We start from the raw sequence: 21,425 nt of genomic DNA, 5'->3' as shown, positions 1-21,425 counted from the left end.
GCTGCTTCTAATCACCCATGGACTCCGTGTGCTTTTCCATAGCTCCTAGCAGGATCCGTTCCATGATTTTCAGTCTACTTTAGCTTAAATAAAAGAATTCCCCTTTTTGCAGAGGCAGCTGCTCGTGCCATCCCCCGACGGGGCGGACACCCCCTCCCCGAGCCGCGGCCCGCGCCGCCCCCTCGGCCTGGCGGTGTCCCGGGGCGGTGTCGGGCTGCCCCGCCCCTGCCGGCGCGGGAGGCGGAGCGGCCGCCGGGCGCTCGGAGCGCGGCGAGGGAGGGGATGGGGTCGGCGCTCTGGTGGGACCAGCTGCGGGCCGGCAGCTCGGAGGTGGACTGGTGCGAGGATAACTACACCATCGTGCCCGCCATCGCCGAGTTCTACAACACGGTGCGTGGCGGCGGAGGAGGAGCGGGGAGAGCCCGGCTCCAGCGGCGTTCCCACGCTTGCTTCTTCCTTCTCCAGCGCTTCGTACGCCTGGAGGGACGTACGGGGTGGGTTGGTGGTGTAGGTATAAACCTGGGGGGGTCGAGAGGGGGATGGCGACAAAGCTCTTTTGTAAAACAGAGCGTGCAGCCCTGCTCCTTGTCCGCACCCGAGCGCAGAGCTGTCGGTGCTGGATTCCTCCTCTGCGCAGCTGTCACCTGCTGCACGGCGTGCGAGACAGTCGTGGATCGAGGGAATAAACGCCTTAGTGTTTGGAGGCGAAGCTGGGTTTCAGCCTGGTAGGTTTGGCTCCAAGGAGGCAAAGCTTTCGAGGGTGATTTGCCTTAAGGTTGCAGGATGAAGTCATCAATATAGTTTTGGGAGAAGAGTCATCTACTTAAGAAAGTAGCTGCAGAGAGGAGAGGGAAGAGGGCTAATGTGATTGTTGCTTCTTTCCAGTAAGCTGTGGTTCATGTCTCAGTCCTGTCGCACCATGCCAATACCTATCAGCTGTTGGGGAGAACTTGTGAAAACATATCCCCAGCAACAGAGCGTGACTGTCCTGTACCAGGCATCCTGGAAGGGGAGCAATGCTCCTTGCATCCTGTTTGTGTAAAGAATTGCAGCGACAGACAGATCCCCCAGAGTGAGATAATGCATCAGGCTTTCTGGTAGTTTGCCTTTCCATGAAAAACATGGCCAGGAATGAACCCTGCAAGTATCGTGTCTATTTTCTGTTCTACAGTGGGTAGTGTGTGCATGAACGAGGAGCTAGGGTTTCTGCTTTGCCTCTTTCTTCTTCAAAATGGTCTTTTTTTTTTTTTTTTCTCCCAAATTCCACCCTTGTCTGAGCTGTCGTTTGCTTTCAAGCTGTGTTTCTTTGAATGCTAACGTCCAGTGGAAGAATGAAGTAGGTGCCTGGCTTCACTCACTCACTCACTGGACCATATCATGGAAGATGCTGCACGTATAGAGCAAGTAATTCCATGCCACTTGGTGTACATTACTAACCCGTGTTTTTTACTCGTAGCTTGCTACCGAAGCCATCTGGGTGGTGGCTGGTCTATGTCGTTGGAGAAGTTTGAGGGTGTGTGTGGGAAACTGTCTGCTTTCTTTGTGTCTGATGTCACTTGTGACAAAAACAAAGGGAGGAAAAGGTCAGGATAAACAAGTTTCTTGAAGACAGCAAGTGTGTTTTGGAGCCAGTTATGCTGGAGGATGGATATCCTTCTGACTGGACTGAGTTTATAAGCAGTAATGTGGAAGCTTGCAAAATGCTTGGAGTCGCTGGTATGTCTGCGTGAATAACAGGTTCCAGACAGATTAACAGAGAAGCAAAGCAAAACGTTTGCCCTGAAATCCACTGTATTGCAGCAGCTGTGTGCCAATCAGTGATCTACACACCAGAAGGGGAGAAAAAAGAGACTGTCTTGAAGGTAGTCATGTTTAGCATCTCTTCATCTGCATCAAGTCATTGTAAGGGTTTGATTTCTGTGTTAGCAGCTTCTGAGTATTAAGACGGTCTCAGAAAGTTAAATGAATTGCAGTAGATTGATGAGGTTCTGCGACTGTGTCTCAAAAAAGCCAGATGCTCACAGTATAATTGCAAAATTTTGGCCCTACTCTAGAAGGCACCTTAAGTGGAGTCTGCGACTTACTCCTTTTAAGATGGTTCCATTCTGACTCTGACTCAAACTGTCTGGAAGTTTCAGGAAGGACTTTTCAGCAGACCTGAATCTGACATCTGGGTCTTTAAACTGTAGATTAAAACCTTGCTAATCCGTATCTTAAACTGTCATGGCTGGGGTCAGAGTGGTGGTTGAGGTCTCATGCAACATTCATATAAGCACAAAGCTGGAACAGCTTATCCAAAGAATATTTTTTTTTAAAAAACCCCGTTATTTATTCTGGTGGGTGTTATTCTTCGTCTGTCATGCATAAATTTAATTTGTTTTAGTTAAAAAGCAAATCAAAGTGCTCAACAGGATTAAATCAGCAGAGGAATATCTGGTCAGAGGTTTTGCACTAAATGATCAGACTAAGGTTTTTAAAACACATGAGCTAGGTGGATGTGATTTTGTGTTCAGGTCTTACACTGTTTCAATAAAGAAGCCATGAAGCACTTTGAAACTCTAATTGAAAGAATACTTATAGTAAAACTAGCTTTTTCTTTGGTTTTATATATTTTTTCCTGAAATGAATAAAGTAATGTGTCCCAATGCAGTGTAACCCTACTCCAGCATATAACCAAATGCCTTCATGTGATCAAAAGAATTTATCCTGTGCAGAAGTATTTACAAAAAAAACTGGGTTTTGTGTTTTGAACATCTGGAAATGGTAACTTTTTTTGTTGTTGCTACAAAGTCAGCACTTTGCAGTTCAGTTTATTGAGTTCAGTTGTGCATGTAATAAGTATTTCTTAACAAGTTTTCATTTAAAGAGGGAATTGTCAGTATTTTTGTTCCTCTTCCTTTATTCCTTAGTAGCATACAAATTTAAAAGAAAAATTTTAAAAGCTAGTAAATAGATTTAGAGAGTGTGAGAGAATGCTCATATTCTCTTTACATCTTTTTTGCTGTGGAAGGCTTTTAATGTATGTGAGTGGCATGCTCATGGATCAGCATATAGCAATGCAAACCGTCTGAACTAACCAACAGCTGCTTAGTCCAGTTTTGCTTTCTCCTCATGAAGGGGTAGTGCAATAAGTGTTGCGATGCTGGTTGAATGCTGTAGCTTCTGTCTGGGAGGCCTACCAGGTAGTTAAAAATACTTGAGATTTGGTAGGACCGCAGGCAACAAACTGTGTCATGACTGTGGCCAGGTGTGAATGAGGTTGTGTGGTCAGAATCTGAGCGAGCCGCCGGTGTTCCCTCTGAGGTCCATGTCCTGTATTCGTTTTGCATGGTTAAGTAGTTGGAAATTAAAACTGAAGGTCCAGAACTGTATGAAGCCAGAGGATGGACTGTTATTGATAGGCTGCTTACCTTTTTCCAGAATAGTTCTGCTTAATTGTTGCCCTTTGCAGATCCCAAATGAAATTCTCTGTACTCCTGTTATTAATTTTTGTACTAATCTTAACCTATCAGCAGTGGAATTGCACATTATTAAACCATGCAGGCCAATTGTGTATTATGTAAAATATTGCACATGCAACATACTTTCTGAAACCAGAGCCAAATGCATAGCTGCCCTCACTTAATTGGAAAGGACAGTGTTAGTAGTTGCAGTGTATCTAAGAATGTGATCCTCATAGGGGGCCAGGCTGATATGAGAGAGTGAAAACCAGCAATTCGGTTCTAGTGTTGATCTAGTTGACGCTGAACTTGAACATAAGAGAATTTAAGCACTGCGTCTCAAAAAGTTTTCCAGATTCCTGCTTTGAAAATAACTTTTTGAAAATACTATTTGTGGAATATAAGAAACAGAACTAAGCTGTTGCATGAACGAGATACACAGTTATAACATTTTTTCAAAACTTAATAGAAAGTTCAGTACTGAAATTATTTCAACTGTTATGATATTAGGAAACTCACATGGTTGCAAAGGGTGCAAGTCATGGCCAAGCTTCGGATTGCAAGGGTTTTTATGCATTTGCAGGCAGGATCTTATCCTTGTTGTCTAATCATTATTATGAATCTGTGTTGCTACTGGTATAGTGCGTAGGTGTGTTTCCTTTGTCATCTTGTTCCTAGGCTGAATAACAACTTTCTAGCCAAATATTAATGGACTGCAATTACTTAGTCTAATTTTCTTTGTTGTTCAGTTCTAGCAGTAGAGGTGGAAAGGTTTTCTTCCACACCACTTTGTTTGTAATTCTCTGTTTTTCCCAGTTGACACTTTTCTTTGGCTTAACTGTGACTAAAAGCCTAAAATGTGTAGAGCACTCCCAGGTCCCTAGAGAACTTGTTCATATTCCGTCATCCCTGCTGCCAGTGACTGTGTACGCTTCTTACCTGTTTTGGGGTGAAGGGAGCCTTCCTGGTCTGTGCTTGTAATTAGCATGTTGCACACTGGGATCCTGGTCCGTGTTTCTGTTCCCGGTATTGGTAACGGTCTCTGCTGTAGGGAGCTGGTTGGTTTTTTTATGAATGGAAGATGCTTGATTGGGCCTGTTTACTTGTACGTGTAGGTTATTTTACATGGATTAAGCAAATTGATCTGCCTCTTAAAATCACTAAAATAGGATATTAGTTTAGTAATAACTCTCTGGTCTTTGCTGTGCATCTCCAGGGTTATGTGATATCCTGTACTCTGACATTGCCAGGTGCCCCTGTTGTCAACCTTCCACCATCTTCATTTGTGGATGTCAAAGTCAGTATTTTCCACCTTGGTGGGGTGAAGAATTTCTATAAAAAGAGTCCTTTTATTCCTGCTGAAGAGGTGCTTGGTCTATGCCACTGTTCATCAGTTGGTGCCCCCCCAGGTTTTTCATATCTTTTATGAGACTGGCGTCCTACATGGCAAAATGGAAAAAAGAATTGAACCCTTGCATCAGTTCAGAAAGGACAGTCCAGTGGGAGGTTGCTGTGGTACTGTTTTCTGGTGTGACTGGTCGGTGTTGTGGCATGACTGCGAGGATCCCTCTTTGTTAGCAAGTCTTTGCTCGTGCTGTGTGCTGTTACCAGGGTGCCGTTGGCAGAGTTATTCATAGTATTTGCAGCTATAAACTGTGTGGGTGATAACTCATTTCTAAATATGTTAATGAAATGTAAAAGCCAGGACTTTGGAAAGACGCACAGCTTGCCTGTGAGGATGTACATTTAGCATGAGGGATGGTGCTGAGAAACTGCTTCTATGATTATTGTCATTTTGAATGCCAGCCTAGGAGTATGTTTTGATGAGCCCTGCAAATGTTAAATGAAGTGTCTCCATCTTAATCATCATAAGCTCTGTTCTCAGGCCTTGTTGAGTGGTGGACATCAAACAGTACCTAAATGAACAAATTCTGTCTTCGTATATTGTTTGTGAATCCTTTCTCCTCTGCATTTTCATTAGTGTCAGTAAAAGGTTAAGTCTCTGCAAAGAGGGCATCTGTCCCAAAGGAGTGCTTTTATCCCACAGTTATTTTCTCTGTTTGCTTTAGGGGACTGCTGCTAGGGATGACTTTCTCTCGTGCTTGGGCTAGACAGGAGAACAAGAGGAAGCTGAGATTGGGGAACTCTTCCTGTCCCCTGTCCCGCTGAGAAGCAGCAGTAGTGTCTTTCCGTAACTATTGAGTTTTAAAGCCACGGCTGGCCCTTAGCACTGGCAGCTCCTTCCAGGGAAGACCAAGTTATCACTACAGTGACAACTCCTGCTAATTGCCACTAAACCATTTTCAACTTTTAACTAGAGAATCTTACTTTGGATTGTTAGTAAGTAAGAGAAAATATGTCTTTGTTCAGCTCTGACATATTAAATGAAAAAAAAAAAAAGCTAGCAATGGTCTGAATATTACCTGCCTTTTCATTTTCCCATAACTAGTTTTCATTCACATTCAGTTGTTTCTGTAGCGGAGAACCAAGAGAAGAAATGAAGCATAAGAGGATTTACAGCTTCAGGCTTTCTTTACCTTGCAGAGAAAGGGTTTTAGCTCTTTTAGCTTAGCTTTGTATTTCAGGCCTTCCAGTTATTGCTCAATAACTTGACTTCCACAAAGCTTGACTAGCCCTGTGTAGTGCCAATACTTACAGTGCTGTTTTCATGCTAGTCTTGACAGCCATTGAGAGGACAGGTCACTCGCCAGGGTGTCTTGTTTCTCAGCTGCTTGGTCTTTTAGGCTTCCTGAATTCCAACAGTCTGGAGTATTTGTAGACTCTCAATAGAACTCCTCTGGGAATAGAAAAGTATTTCAAAGATGTGACCAGTCACATTTTATACTGCTTAAAGTTTTTATGCAGTTTATCATAGCATTAGTTTAATGATGTTAAGCAACATAAGTTGATGCTTTGCAAAGACAGCTCAGCTGTGGCAGAAACTAAGGGACATAATTTGTTGAGCTGGGGCTTCACTGGGTGACACTTTCTATAGATGTCTGAGACATCCTATTAATATTTACAGTTTGTTTATTTTCTATCCTTCTGATACTGTTTTTTTTTCTCCTCCTAGATAAGCAACGTCTTGTTTTTTATTTTACCACCAATATGTATGTACTTGTTCCGTCAGTATGCAACCTGCTTCAACAGTGGCATATATTTAATATGGACTCTGCTGGTTGTGGTTGGTAAGTTGGTTAGTCTATGTTTTCCTGCTACTGTGTGAACTGAGAGAGGAAATCAGTTTTTCCTGCTTGCAGTTGATTGTTGCAAAACAAAGCAAGTGTGATGTCTATGGTGGAGTTTGCTTGCATTTGCTTGAAGCTGAAGCAGCCTGTCAGTTTCTGAAAGAAAAGTATGTTTTATGGTTTGAGGTTGGTGGGAACTTTGACTTTAGGCCGGTTCCTTTCCTGTCCTTCTTCTGCATAACTTCTTTTGTTTATGCCTGGACTTACTCTACAGCAGCGCTGAGTCTCCTTCCTGTGTTGTTGCTTAAATGAGAGCTGAAAGTGCGCTGCACAACTGAAGAAAATGACAAGTTTTCCATTGTAGTGAGGAGGCCCAAAGGCTCTGCTGTTTTGTAGATGCGAGATGTTTAAGGTTTTTAATTCCTGGAGGCACTGGGAACTTTTAAAGATATAATCAGGGCCCTGTGTGATACTTTCCACCTGTAAACCTATGTCATGTAGTAGTTATCAGATACTGCTGTTCATCTTTATCTTTATCTTACTTGTTCTTGTGCGATTGAGAAAATTCAGAAGGAGCATTTGGATTCTATTTCTTAATTAGTTTTGCATTTAACTTTACCAACTGATTTTTTTTTAATTTTTTTTTTTTACATAGACCTACTTTTCTAATAGGAGCTGGCAATTTAGCTGCTGCTTTGGTAATCTGTTTGCTTTGTAATTTTTGAGTTGCTGATGATTTGGATTGCCTTCTTAGGGAAGCTGTCCTTTGTTTTCTGATTTTCCTTTTTTTTAACGTTTCCTAGACCAAATCATGTCCACCATTTGCTATGACGTTCTGAACATAAGCAGTGTGTTTTAGTATGTACTGTACTGCAGCTATTCTTATTGTCTTTTGATTGATTCTTTCAGGAATTGGATCTGTTTACTTTCATGCCACCCTCAGTTTCCTGGGACAGATGCTGGATGAGCTGGCTATTCTCTGGGTCCTGATGTGTGCTCTTGCCATGTGGTTCCCTAGGAGATACCTGCCCAGAGTTTTTCGGAATGACAGGTAATAATCCAATCATACATTTTCATGTTTCTTGAAACTTCTTAATGCTAACACCTAAACCTGCACATAATGTCACTGAGTTATCATCCAACCCTACCACCGTTGCCTCTATCTTTTCTCGCTCCATTCTCTTCCTGTTGCTTGTATCTCAGACCATTTTGTTCCAAATTCCTGAGTCTGCAGTTGCTGATGGTGGTGTTTATGCCCTGTAACTTCAGATCTTGGGATGAGGTGACTTGACTCTGGATGGGCCTGTTCTTTTTGATTCTAGGGAGACCTTTACATGATTACTTTATGTAAGTCACCGCTGAGGTAAAGTAAGAAAAAACCTCTTCCCCTCTTCCTGTTATATATCCTAAAGTATACATACAAGTGGAGTTAGGGAAGCCAGCTGAATTTTCATCTGAATATTTAGGACAGTGGTTAAGGATGATGTTTAAGTAGTCAAAGGTGAAGTGTTCGTTATAGAGCCTGTTGTTGTAAAATTTTTTTTCTTTTCTTTTAAATGGAGGATTAAAAAAAAGCATGCTGTAGCTAGTTTAAAGAATCTGTTTGTGTTTTGTCACACCTAAAAAATTTTGCTATAATCTTGTATGTGTTTTTTAATGCAGTAAAGAAGGTGAGGTAATGGACAGGCTTGAATGGCAGCACCAATGTTATTCCCTAAGAAACACTGCTAGAAGATTGCTAAGACTTCTGCCTCTTGCCTTCTTGTATTGTTACTATCTGGGTTTTTGTCAGTGTTTTTTTTTTCCTTGATGTGGCTGATTTGAAGTTGCTGGGTGAAGTGGGGAGTAGGTAGAATGGTGTCTAGATGGACCGTTCCTCAAAATAGCTCACACTGAGAAAATCGTTTCTTGAATTACCATGTGCAGTCTATGCAGTCTAATGGCTTTGTCAGGTTGGTGTGAATTCATACTTCTGCATATTGCAACACAGCGCTAATACAGAACATCAGCTTAACAAGCAAACAGGTTTTACTGGGGTGTTTTGGTCGATGGCATAACTTGTCTACATTTAATTCAAGTGAGGAAGAGTTCAGAGTCTTGAAGAATTTCTGTGACTTCACATAAATTATTCTTCAGAAGTTGAAGGGGATCGATCTATCACTATCTATCACTATCTTCTGATAGTGTGCTGGGTAGGTTCGTAGTATAGTCCAAGAAGTTGAACTTTATAATTTTTGAGAGGAATAGTAACACTTTCTCAGTGAAATCTTGTTTCTGTTTAACTTGGTATTAAAACTATAAATAGCAATCTCCCAGGTTATAACTGATTCATAAAAATAGTAAGACAAAGTGAAGGATGCCCCCTATCCTGAATTTCTCAGAATGCTCTTTAGATTCTGTCAAGGGAGTTACGTATTGAGGTCTTGATTGCTCTCTGAAGTGCACAGAAGTAAGACATACTAGGCAACAACACCTAACTCGGAACAGGTTTGGTTTATATTTTTGGCTTGGTTTTGGTTTTGGGTTTGTTTTTTTTTTTCCTTTGCCTAGCTAATCCTCTAATATTCTATCTATTCTGTGCTTGCCACTGTGGTCTTTGCTTCCTTCATCACACACTGAATTTTCAATGCTGCAAATTGGTTGTTTTCTACCATGAGCAGTTTGTGGTATCTTTAGTCGTTAAGGCATTCGTATCAGATCAGAACTTCCTACTTAGGTAACTTGTTGACTTCCAGCAGAAAGAAAAACTTTAAAGCAAAAGGCAGATGGAATGGGATAGGTACAAGTGATGATACTTGTGGCCAGGGAATGATGTAGCACAAGTGTACCGAGGCCCTACTTCAGACTTAGAATTAAGGACAGAATAGCCATCCTTGCACTGCATCTAGTTTTATAAAGCTAAGGACCTGTAGTTGAAGGGCATTGTGATGATCCTCTGTCTGCTGTAGTCCTGTCACAGACTGCAAATGAGTTATTTAAAGTCCAAACTTGAAGTTCAAACAACAGTTAACATGTATTTAATTTAAAGGGTGTCAGGCTGTCATATAAGGCCCACTTATGATTTCATTTATGCTAAGAATGTACTAAAATGTATTCTTTATTCCCAGTTCTGATTTCATTTATGCTAAGAAAATACTAAACTGTATTCATTATGAAGTGTGGGAATACCTCGCCTACTGTTGAATTTGGTTAATGTTGTTACTTACCTTGTAGTTTTCAGTATCTTTAAAGCTTAGAAGTGAAGGAAAATAAACTGGACTATAATATGACTGGAAGTTTAGGCATTTGGGTTTTGAAACCGTGGTTTAGTATCATAGAATCATAGAATTACTAGGTTGGAAAAGACCCACCGGATCATCGAGTCCAACCACTCCTATCAATCACTAAACCATGCCCCTCAGCACCTTGTCCACCCATCCTTTAAACACCTCCAGAGAAGGTGACTCAACCACCTCTCTGGGCAGCCTGTTCCAGTGCCCAATGGCCCTTTCCATGAAAAATTTTTTCCTAATGTTCAGACTAAACCTCCCCTGGGGGAGCTTGAGGCCATTCCCTCTTGTCCTGTCCCCTGTCCCTTGGGAGAAGAGAGGCCAGCTCCCTCCTCTCTACAACCTCCTTTCAGGTAGTTGCAGAGAGCAATAAGGTCTCCCCTCAGCCTCCTCTTCTCCAGGCTAAACAACCCCAGATCTCTCAGCCGTTCCTCATAAGGCCTGTTCTCCAGCCCCCTCACCAGCTTCATTCTCTTCTCTGGACTCGCTCCAGAGCCTTAACATCCTTCTTGTGGTGACGGACCCAGAACTGAACACAGTATTCAAGGAGCGGTCTCACCAGTGCAGAGCACAGTGGGAGAATAACCTCCCTGGACCTGCTGGTCACGCCGTTTCTGATCCAAGCCAAGATGCCATTGGCCTTCTTGGTCACCTGGGCACACTGCTGGCTCATGTTCAGTCGGCTGTCAACCAACACCCCCAGGTCCCTCTCCTCCAGGCAGCTTTTCAGCCAGACTTCTCCCAGTCTGTAGCACTGCATAGGGTTGTTTTGCCCCAAATTTATGCGTATACATAAATGTGTACACATACATACGGCTGCTTCAGAACTCTGCATGCACATACAACTCTTAGCAAAATCCACATACATGTCATGCACATTGTCATTGTACCTCCTGAACACACCTGGAGAAACCTGAATTTTGTTACAGTATTTAAACAGTTTTAAGATTTCTAGGTTTAATAATTAAAAGTTTTTCTGCTGCAAAAAACTCTATTCAGGAGCCGATTTAAAGCTGCTGTTGGTGTCTTGTCTGGAGTTACTACCTGCCTCGCTTTCATTAAGCCTGCCATCAACAACATCTCACTGATGACCCTGGGTTTTCCCTGCACAGCTTTGCTCATTGCTGAGTTGAAGAGGTGAGTGCATTTCTTCTGACTGCAGTGTTGCCTTTTGAGATCATTAGACCACTACATCTATACACTAGATCTGAGTTCAGTGCTTGTGGTGGCAGATCAGAAATGCAAGTACAGATTTAATATAAACTTACTATACCAGTTCAGACATTTTTAGCAAGGATTTTTTTTCTTTTTTCCTAGGCCATCATACTCCATCAGGTATTGTCTGTCTTCTTGTGACATCTCTTGCCGCAACCTGATCTAACTCAAATGTATTTTTTCGTTGTGGAATCAGGGCAAGGGTTTTGCTCTATTAACATAACTTCTGCTGCACAGTCTGCTTAAGGGTGAGGTGATTGCATGGTCACAGTCTGGTACTAGAGGGAGTGTGGAGCACGGCCCAAGTACATGTGGAAAACGTTTCAGCCCTCAAAGCTGTACTGTGAATCTTTAGCCACTGTGTCATCTGACGTGGATAATATGATATATATTATTATATTATTATATATTATTATATATATCATATATTGCATATATAAATATTCATCGAAAGAAGCAAGAGTAGTACCAAATGCCTGCATTGTGATTGCAACTGTTTGAATGGAGATTATTTTGTTTGATGCCTTACCCTGTTCTGCCACTGCTTGTCCGTACAGTGGAAGCTTCTGCTAACAATGCTTTAAAAGGTGTTCATGAGTCTTTTCTCATTAGACGTCCTGCTGAGCAGCATTCATTTCTCTAGTCAAAGAAGCTCAGGAAACACCACGCAAGTTAGTTGTAAACAAGAAGGTCAGTAGCTGAAGAATCTTGATGGAAGTGTCTCATTTTGATGGGAGCATGAAGGAACTACTGATAGGGCAAATGGAGATCTGGTTGTGGCACTGAATAATTTATGTGAACTCTCTACATATCAGTTTTCCAGGCTCCTGAGAAACTTAACTGAATAGTTAGTGTTTCATAAGTTTGAATACTGGTAAGTCAAATCTAAGAATTGGTATACCTACAGATATTTGCTTTTTAAAGCTTCTTCCGAAAGGTTATATCTTAAGGAGTTGCCCTGTCTGGTTTTTTTTTTTTGAGAAAGAATTAAGGACATAGATAAACCTTCTTTTGAACTGGTGGTTTGAAAAGGAACTCAAGTAACAAATGGCCCTCTTAATTGTGCATTGGGATGATGTAATGCCTGTGATATTTTTTGATGGATTCCTAAGCACAAAAGGCAAATAACATAAAGCAATAGGTAAAAATATTTATATATATATATATATACACACACATACATGCATACATAAATAATTTTAAGCTATGCTTAGAAAATGCCTAGGAGATTAATGAGGCATATTCTAGTAAACCCCAAAAATAGGAGTCATGTCATCCCTTTTGCAGGAGAAAGATTAATCTAAGCATTATTTAAAATACCTGTGATTCTCCCATTCTCTACTACCACAGTCAGTAGGGGGCTTCGCATCTGAGTCCTGTCAGTCTGCAGCAGAAATTTATGTGTGAAAAAGGTATGTTGGGGAGGAAGGAGAAAAGCTGCCGAAGTAATTTCTTCTGTTCCATGCTGAAGTTTGGGATGTGTTAGACCAAAACTCCCTGTTGTTATTCCCATTCTAGACTGGTGTTAATCTTGTACAGAATTCTGTTGAATCAGGACCACTCTGAATCAGAACCACCCTTACTCCCTTGACTAAAAGCTTAAGGTAATTTAAAGTTTAAAATATTCTTTAGGATATAAGGTGTGATACCTGTGTAGAAATGAATCAAGCAGTTAATCAAACATCCAGCAACTTGCACTGTGGTGATGAAGGAGACACAGACCTCACAGTTTTTCTCTAAGCATATCCTTTTAATCAGCATGGCTTACAGAAGTAAAATTAGGAAAGTGTGCTAGCTCCTCTTTTTTGAGCAAATTTATACAGCTCTCCAGTTCCCGAACTATGAAGCCAGACAGGATATTTATCATTGCTTTCTTTTACACCCACACTTGTGACTGTCTCCAGTCACATCCAAACTCCACACTTTCCCAGGTGGGTTTTCCCAGCCTGACTTTCTCAAACGCTGAAGATTTATTATCCTGTGTGTCTTGTTCGGAGCACCTGGTCTTTTAATCATATTTATTCTAATGTGCTTGGTATCGGCTTCATGCTTTTATCTGACATTTCTTCCACATCTCCCCCTTTTTTGTTTTGGAACATCGAGGTCACAGCAAGGGTAGCAAGGACCTTGACTTCAGTTCTTCTGAGATCTTGTATCATTCCCCAGGTCATTCTGAGTACTGCAGGTAAAACAACACAAGTGCAGCTGAGACCAACAAATGCCCAAATTTGTAAATTTAAGCCAGTAAAATACTTTTTTAGGTTCAGCCATTTCACACTATCAGAAATGTCATCCATTATGCCTTTATTTACTAATTCTTGTAGCGCTGCTAGTTATCCTTGCAAAGCAAGGGTTAAATCTTAAACCCCATGTATCTATACTATCATTCCACACTAATGGTGTAGCACCTAAATATTTTTTCTTTATATTCCCGATCACATTGTAATTTCATTTGACTAGTAATTGCGCGTTGCCTGTCACTCAACCATATCACTGCTTCTTCCAATACATCTAAGCATGTTAATATTTGCTCATTGATATTTGCTTGCATGGTTAATTCTTGTGTTATATTACTCAATATTCCTGCTACTACTGGCTCTGCTGAAGCTGTAGTGGCAATAGCAACAGTAGCTAAGATTGTAATTGCAGATATTATAAATGCGATGAGCCAACCTATAAAGTGCTTTCTTCGTTGCTGGGGTTGTTTAACTGCCTTTGCTAATTGACTTAGGCCTGAATCCTCTTCCCATTGCCAAGTCATATTTACAGGGAACCACATCTCGGCTCATCATCTTATGGGTGTGATGGCAGATATATTTAATTCAGACGTATTTGCATGCATAATGCAGCTGAAATAATATGGCTTCTGCAAGGTGAGTTTAAAGGTATGTTTTGTTTCGGAAATATTAATTCAAGATGCAGCAACAAAAACATAGGGATGTGAGGAACAAATCATAACACAGTCATTATGAAAATTGTTCAAGTTTAAAGAATACTGAGTATTAACTTCTGTGTAGGCTCCATATGCTACATCTCTGAGCCTAAACAGCAAGGTCAATCGCCACAGCTTCACAAATTTTGGACTAGAACTGTTATAAAGCTGGGCCTGTAGCACAGGTCCTGGAAGACCTCCTTCTGACTGTAGTGGTTAAGGCACAGACCCCATCGATGAGGCAACAAGTGAGATCACCTTTATTAAGTGGATGCAAACCTTATATAGTGTTTCTGTATCCAGTCAGCAGCTACCCCAGTGAATTTGCACCTGTGAGAAACCCGCAGTTACAGCGATAGAGTGCAACCCACTATTTACCACAGATGTGCCCCTTATCCATCTAATGCATTCTTTTCTTATTAACTCACGGGTCTTAGTAAAGATTCTAAGGTCTCAACAAGCTGGTAAGCATGAGAACACTGGCCGTTTGCTCTGTGATTGCTGCTAATATCACGGGTATGCCAAGGCATTGACCGCTTGTCCCAGCTTACACATCACAGTGAAATCTTTCTTGCCTGTGTCTGACCACATCAACGTCTCATTAGCCACTTCAGAAAAAATGACAGCCCTCAAGGAACTAGTTATGAGGTGTCCACAAGGATCCCAGTCCTAGAATTTTAAATCAGTTATGTTTTGTATGACAGTTTCTGTTAGTCTGCAAGGTGCCTTGTGGTACCTCTGGGGATCTTACATAAAGGTAAGTAAGTAAGGGGAATCCTGGTTGTATTCTGACCAACATCCCCATCAGCATTTCCAGGAGCAGAGATGAATGTTTATTTGCCAATTACTCCTTGTCTACTCCTTATTTACTGATACAACCAAGGTTTGGCACAGTTTTATTTCTTACTGGGGTGTCTCGTAAGAGTGTAAGGAAGAGTTTATGAAGCTGTGCTCCGGAACTTGATAGGCAACTAAAAAATCTCCATACCCTTTCTTTACTTTGTGCTCCTCTGAGCATTTTTAAATGTAAAGACACTGCTTCTGAGAAACAAGTTTTTTTACAGTATGCAGCGCAGACAGTCCTGAAGCCATCTTAGGCAAACCCTGTCTTCTCTAACTGTGTCTTCATGGTTTGCCCAATGGATTAGAGAATTCAGGCCTAAGAAAAAAGCCATTTTTATTTATGTGCTATGTGGAGTAATATTTTTTTGTGGCATGTATATAGGTGTTTTTGTAATGAAAACAGCTATTGTGATATCTTGTCTGTGGAGGAGATTAGGAGTTTAGCCCATAGTTGGAGCACTTTTTGAATAATGAAAGTAGATGAGGTGATTCTGAATGTGACATTATTTAGACAGCTTACAAAAGAAATGCCAGATCCTTAAACCAACTTGTGCAAAGGACGCTGGAGAAAATCCTCTGTCAACAAGATTAGGCAGTTCATAGTTTTTCTGTCATTAATCCAGTAGCTATAAAGATGCCTTCTGCTCAGCCTTAGGAGCTTCTTAATCCTAAATGCCTATTAAAATGTTGACTGAAATAGCATTTCAAGAGTGAAAAAAATACCTTACAGGGAAAAAAGTAGTAATTCTTTAGTTTGCAGTACACCAGAGCCAGGTGTACTGCTGCTCCTGCCATACATTCAGAAAAGTGTTCCTGGACAGTGTGCACTCTGTGTATGTTTTCAATTTTTCTGAATGCTTAATTTTTCTGAATGCTGCCTTAGCAAAGCTCCATTACTAGTGGCCATTCTGCTTTTCCACCACAGAGAGGCAGGAGTCATTCTCTTCCACTGTCCTCCAAGCAAGTAGATGGAGATGATCTCATGTTTGCAGAAGGGTGTAGTGACAATTCTAGCTTGAGAACAGAGCTGGCATTACTACTTCTCTGACAGTGAATGCAGGTAGCCTGTGAGTTGTAGGTTGTGTGTGGCCAGTGGAGACACTTAGTGGTAAATGTTGGAATAATTAGAACTCTGTAAACATATAAAATGAGAACAACAGGTGTCAGGCTGTTGAGTATTTTGTGTGGAAGACAGAAGGGACCAATAAGCTTTTTGGTCTGTGCTTTACTGTGTTAGTCAGTTGTCAAGGACAATCGTACATAAAGATCAGGGACCATAAATACTACTGCAGTGCACACAGTAAAGACATGTTTGACTATGCTAGCTCCCTCCTCCAGGAGTACACATTTTAATTGCTTCTGAGTGTCACAAGGTAAAGTGTCTCTTTAGGGGACCTGTTTGCCAGACGTTGCTCAAATTTCAGATACACTGAGTAAGACCAAGAATTGTGTGGAAGACAACTGGTGATTCAGTGTCAAATCCTTTGGAGTGACTGGGTTGGAGCAGAGAGAAAGGTTGGCTGGTGATCTGATTCCTCTGCTGGAGAGGAAGAGGCATAGAGACATTGCAAATAATTTTTTGCCAGAGGTGTAAGACACTGAAGATGAGTGTGGATTAGAGGAACCATCTTGAAGACCTTGGGACAGAGGAAGGGACTATGGGGTGCTTGGCATTGAGGTTTTTTTTCCTAGGATGTGGAAGAAGATAGGGGCCTGTAACCCTGATGAAGGCTGAGTATTTCTTGTTATACTGGCTAGAGATGCAACTTATTGGTTTACTGTTGCTATGTAGCTCAAACAAGTCACTTTAAACAAGTTATTCTGTCATCTCACTAGTAGGCTTGGAAGTGCTTTGGGATGTTTCATCAGTAATCTGAGAAGCGCAGTTCATTGCAGCAAGAATTGTTGAAAAGCACTGAATGGTTCTTGGATCCCTGGGAAATTCACTAAGATTTTAATGACAACAAGAAAAAAAAAAAGTCAGGAGGCAAAATTGCAAACCATAGCTTCTTTATTGCAGAAGGCAGGAGAGCTTAGCCATGCCTTCCCTTGTCCACATAGGCTGTCACATCTCAGTCTAGCTTTACTTTGTCAGTATCAGTAACAGCAAAAGTGCATTTACTGGCACCAAGAGACCTAACCCCAAAATAGCAAGTGTAGGTAGATGGCAAATTGTTGACTTAATAGTTTTTTGGGACCTGAAGATTATATTAATGCCTCCTTTTTCCTGATTTTACTCTTTTGAGCAAATCTGCGTAGTTATTAGGATAGTTCCCAGATGTGGGAAAAGAAAAAAGCATATATGGAAATAAAATTTGTCAGCTGCAACACTGGTAATACTATGCACATATCCTGGCATCCACTGTTATGTTCAGCGATGGTCAACTGCAGATCACACTGCATGTAACTACAGCAAATATTTAGTGTTTTCTTTCTCTCTGGTGTACCTCTGTATGAACAAGTCAGGTTTCTTGTGGCAGAAGAGAACTCTAGCTTAGTTGACATGAGGAATTCTGCCTTAGATGTGGATGCCTGTGCCATCTACTAAAGCATGCTGCTTTGGGCCCTGTGGGTAGAGGCTCCTACCTTAGTTCTTGGCAAGCATTACATTGCACAATACTGATTTATTGAAGGGGGTGAAAATCAACTGACCAATTAAGAAAACCTCCTCCAGTTCTTTTTTTACCACACTTTATATAGTGATAAATACAAACAAATCTGAGCACTTGCTGCCTAACTAGTAGTTACCAGACAGCATGTGTAACTAATCACTAGTTGTCCTAGATACGCCTCCCTAGATACGGGAATGCCCACCATTTTTGCTTTGGTTAAGACAACACCCAGAACACAGCTACTGATCAGAAAGTTTGTTTTGTCACCTCACTGCTGCTTTGCATCAGACCCGTATTTACTGTAAGTAAAGTTCTTTTGTTAAGGACATTTATGTTGGAGCTATTTTAAAGATGCATGCCTGACACTATGAATCCTATCCTAAAATGTATACAGCCAAAAGGCATCAAGCTGCCATTGTAAAGCAAATTTTGTTTGCTTTTATAACAGCTGCTTTTTGTGTTTTTCTCCTTAGGTGTGAAAACCTGCGTGTGTACAAACTCGGTCTCTTTTCAGGTCTTTGGTGGATGCTAGCACTTTTCTGCTGGATCAGTGACAAAGCGTTTTGTGAGATATGGTCCTCATTTAACTTCCCCTATTTGCATTGCGTATGGTAAGTGTGCATAAATGCCACAGTTTTATTCAAATATCATACATCCTTGCCACATTACCCTTCTGTGCTGCCTGGTGTCCATGAGAATTCCTGGTGAGCCCAGAGCAAGACTCACTGTCCAAGGTGGCAGATTTAGGAGAGCCTCTGGCTTGATAAGGTTCTTTAGACAGTAAGTTTATTAACTGTAACTGAGTTCATTACCCTACTCGTTACTAAATATCCCACAGTACTTCTCAACTGAAGCTGTGACAGTGGAAGCTTGAACTTCCACTGGTAACAACAGAGGGTTCACTTTTGGGGAGCAGTGAAGAGATTTGATGCCTTTTCTCTTTTACTACCCAGCATATTGTACTATCTTATTCAAGATGCCATATTCAGTATTACTATACAAACCTGTTAGATGCAGAGAGGCCAAAAAGCTGCAGCCAGTTTAGTCCAAGGATGACCCATGGTTTTGTAGATTTCTCTGTATTCTTTGCCTGCATGCAAAGTGCACACAGCAACCCTATGTGAGTCTCAGGAAGAAAGTGAAGGACAGACTGATTTTAAGGCATGGTGATATAGTTGATTGCTTTACTAGAGTCACGTTACTAATTTTTTTTCTTTTTTTGTGGGGGGTGTGTGTGTCTATTCTCAGGCACATTTTGATTTGCCTTGCGGCATACCTGGGCTGTGTCTGCTTTGCTTACTTCGATGCTGCCTCTGAGATCCCTGAGCAGGGTCCTGTCATAAAGTTCTGGCCCAGTGAAAGATGGGCGTTCATTGGGGTTCCCTACGTTACCCTCCTCTACGCACATAAGAAGTCACCTGTGAAGATCACGTGAAGTTGACCATGGAACGGGGATGGAGTTTCGAATTGCATTCCAGCACAGACAGTGTTTAAATAATGATGAATGAATAGGGTTATATTTAACTTATTTCTAAGATATGCAGCACTACAGGTGTCATAGGAAGAAGAGGCAGGTGTGTTCTCTCCTTATTTGGAAAAGAGAGAGAAAGCAGGAAGGTGGAAGCTTTTGGACACTAAAGTGACCACTGGCTTCTCTGGTTGGCTTTGTTTTGCACTGTTTTCAATGTAGCATTTCTCTTGATAAAAGCTCTTTCCAAATACCAAGGTAAAGGAATGATATTTCTGCAGTAAACACCTCTGGTGTTTGATTCACTTCTTTTGTAACTTCTGACTTAAGGCTTTTTTTTTGCAAAATAAGCCAGTCCAAGATGCCTACATGCCATTGTGTGTCCTTCTCAACTAATTTTGATGTAGTTACACGTGGCCACAAGAGTGTGCTCAATGCATGGTCACCTCTCAGCCTAGCGTGTTACATGGAGGCTGGCTGTGCATCACATTAATCACAGAGTATGTGGTTGCTTCTCCTAGTACAACAGAAGATCAGTGCAAAGTTTTGCAACTGTATAGCTGCATCAGTGCAGTTAGGCAGTATACATACAGGAACAGCTGACAGAAGATTCAATCCCTAAAACTAAATAGGTCTTCAGGGGGTTGATTTTTTTCTGTATTTCCACTGACTTGTGGACATTTGTATGCTGCATATTTGTCTCTTACGGAGAAGTTACAGAAATCCCTCTCTACCTCTGCAGACATGTTTGGTCTTGAATTTGGCCTTTGAGCTCACACCGAAGTATAAGCATTAACTTATGTAGGAGCTCAGGTCAGCATGGATTGACGGTTTGGTTAAACTATAAAAACTCATAGATGCCTAGCTCTATGTTTAAGTTGAGACATTACTTCTAACTAATACATTGCAAAGTGACATAAACAGTATTCCAGTGCTTTGCTAGTTATACTTAGAAAAAAAGAAGACAACCAGTTAAAAACCTGTCTGAAGACTTAGATTTTAGAGAGCAAAGAAATGTGACACTGAGTCTATGTTTCTTACAAAGTAGATTCAAATTTTTTGTTTGTTTTCAACCTGTTTTATAAAGATCAGGTATGTCTGGATCCAGTTAGTTCTAGGGTTGTATTTAAGGGCTGAGGTTTAGGAATGGCTATGGTTCTTGCAAGCAATTTATGAAAGGTCTGTTTAAAAAATGATGCTAAGTACAGGCATATTTTTCAAGTATTAGTGATTGTAGCTGCTAATGAGTGCAGTATTGGAGAAAATAGGGTCTGCTTACATTCCACCTAATATCAGAGTTGTAGATGGGTTAAGGATTTGGATGTACGCTTTTATTAGTAAAAGTGATATTTCCTTTTTCTTAATATTAGACCAGGAAATTTCCACTGTGCTTGATAAGAAGTCTTACATTGTTCTTGATTTTTATCAATGTGCAAAATGTAATCTATTCAGTATCATCTTTAGGAAAGTGGCTTTTAGCAAGAACTTTGGGATGAATTAACTTCCATTGTAAAGGCATTGTAAAGCCTTTCAGATAACTTTTTTATGAAAATCTATGCTTAGAAAACAAGAGCTAAGGTGTATGCTGTTACACTTAAAGTGAGGTTGTTACTGGGAGATATGATTGTCTTCTCGAGAACTTCAAAGCAGGTAAGGAGCCTGCTCTCAGATTGACTGACGGATCATAAAAGCAGCAAAATCTGTTCAGTGGAACAATAAAGATTTATACCACTTACTAGTAGATTTTTCTGAGAGAAACATGTTTTTAGACACACTGTCATATAGTTTTTGTATGGAACTTGTTTGTAAAAAATTCATGCAGTAATGCTTGTTACTCTTTGAAGCACAGCTGCTTTTTCTTTTTCCTCTCCCCAGTTATGAAATACTTAGTTTCAAATGCATCTCAGGTATTAAAAGTCATGATTAGAACCTTATAAATTTAGGCTTGCTGTCAGGAAACCAGCTAAAGTTGCTGATGCCTGACATGGCACAACTTTGAGTAATATTTTTTTATATTGTTTGCTAAATTATTTTGTTATGGTAAATAAGTTATTTTTAGTAGTGCTTGGGAAATTAGTAACTACAACATAATATGCTATTCAAAATAACGGGAGCTTACATACTTAATATTTGTTTGCAAGCAAACTCTCTGACTCAAAGGGCTCCAATCAAGCTGCTGTCAACTGCTGTCTTCTGCTCTGCAGAGTCTGACTGCTCACAAAGAATTAATTTTACAGTTTAAAAAAATGGCAGCAGTGCATTCAGATATTGCAAAGGTGAATGAGTGCAGATACAGGCCAAGAACAATCTCTTGCATTTTATTAATTAACCTCTAACCTTTGTACTCTTCGTGGGAGATTCTGTGAAAGATTACTATCTGATATTCAAAGCTCCAATACAGAACTGGGTGGGTGTATTCCACTGTAGTAGCAGCCCACTACTTTTAGAGGTAACTACT

General features: G+C 40.8%; 1 protein-coding gene across 2 annotated transcripts; it reads left to right on the top strand.

Annotated features, from left to right (window-relative positions):
• The first annotated feature begins 249 nt into the window (after positions 1-249).
• Positions 250-20,039, top strand: ACER2 (alkaline ceramidase 2). Of its 2 annotated transcripts, XM_069881210.1 has the most exons (7): positions 252-390; positions 4,657-4,761; positions 6,514-6,628; positions 7,538-7,679; positions 10,897-11,034; positions 17,973-18,110; positions 18,748-20,039. In XM_069881210.1, the coding sequence occupies exons 1-7, from the start codon at positions 283-285 to the stop codon at positions 18,932-18,934; spliced, it is 933 nt and encodes a 310-aa protein (XP_069737311.1). In that variant the 5' UTR covers positions 252-282; the 3' UTR covers positions 18,935-20,039. The 2 variants fall into 2 exon arrangements, with proteins under 2 accessions (XP_069737310.1, XP_069737311.1); XM_069881209.1 differs by lacking the exon at positions 4,657-4,761 and having other exon boundaries at positions 250-390; positions 18,748-20,038.
• The last annotated feature ends 1,386 nt before the right edge of the window (positions 20,040-21,425 follow it).

This window comes from Phaenicophaeus curvirostris, chromosome Z, assembly GCF_032191515.1.
Source record: "Phaenicophaeus curvirostris isolate KB17595 chromosome Z, BPBGC_Pcur_1.0, whole genome shotgun sequence".
NCBI lineage: Eukaryota > Metazoa > Chordata > Aves > Cuculiformes > Cuculidae > Phaenicophaeus > Phaenicophaeus curvirostris.
This window is presented reverse-complemented; position numbering and strand designations above follow the sequence as displayed.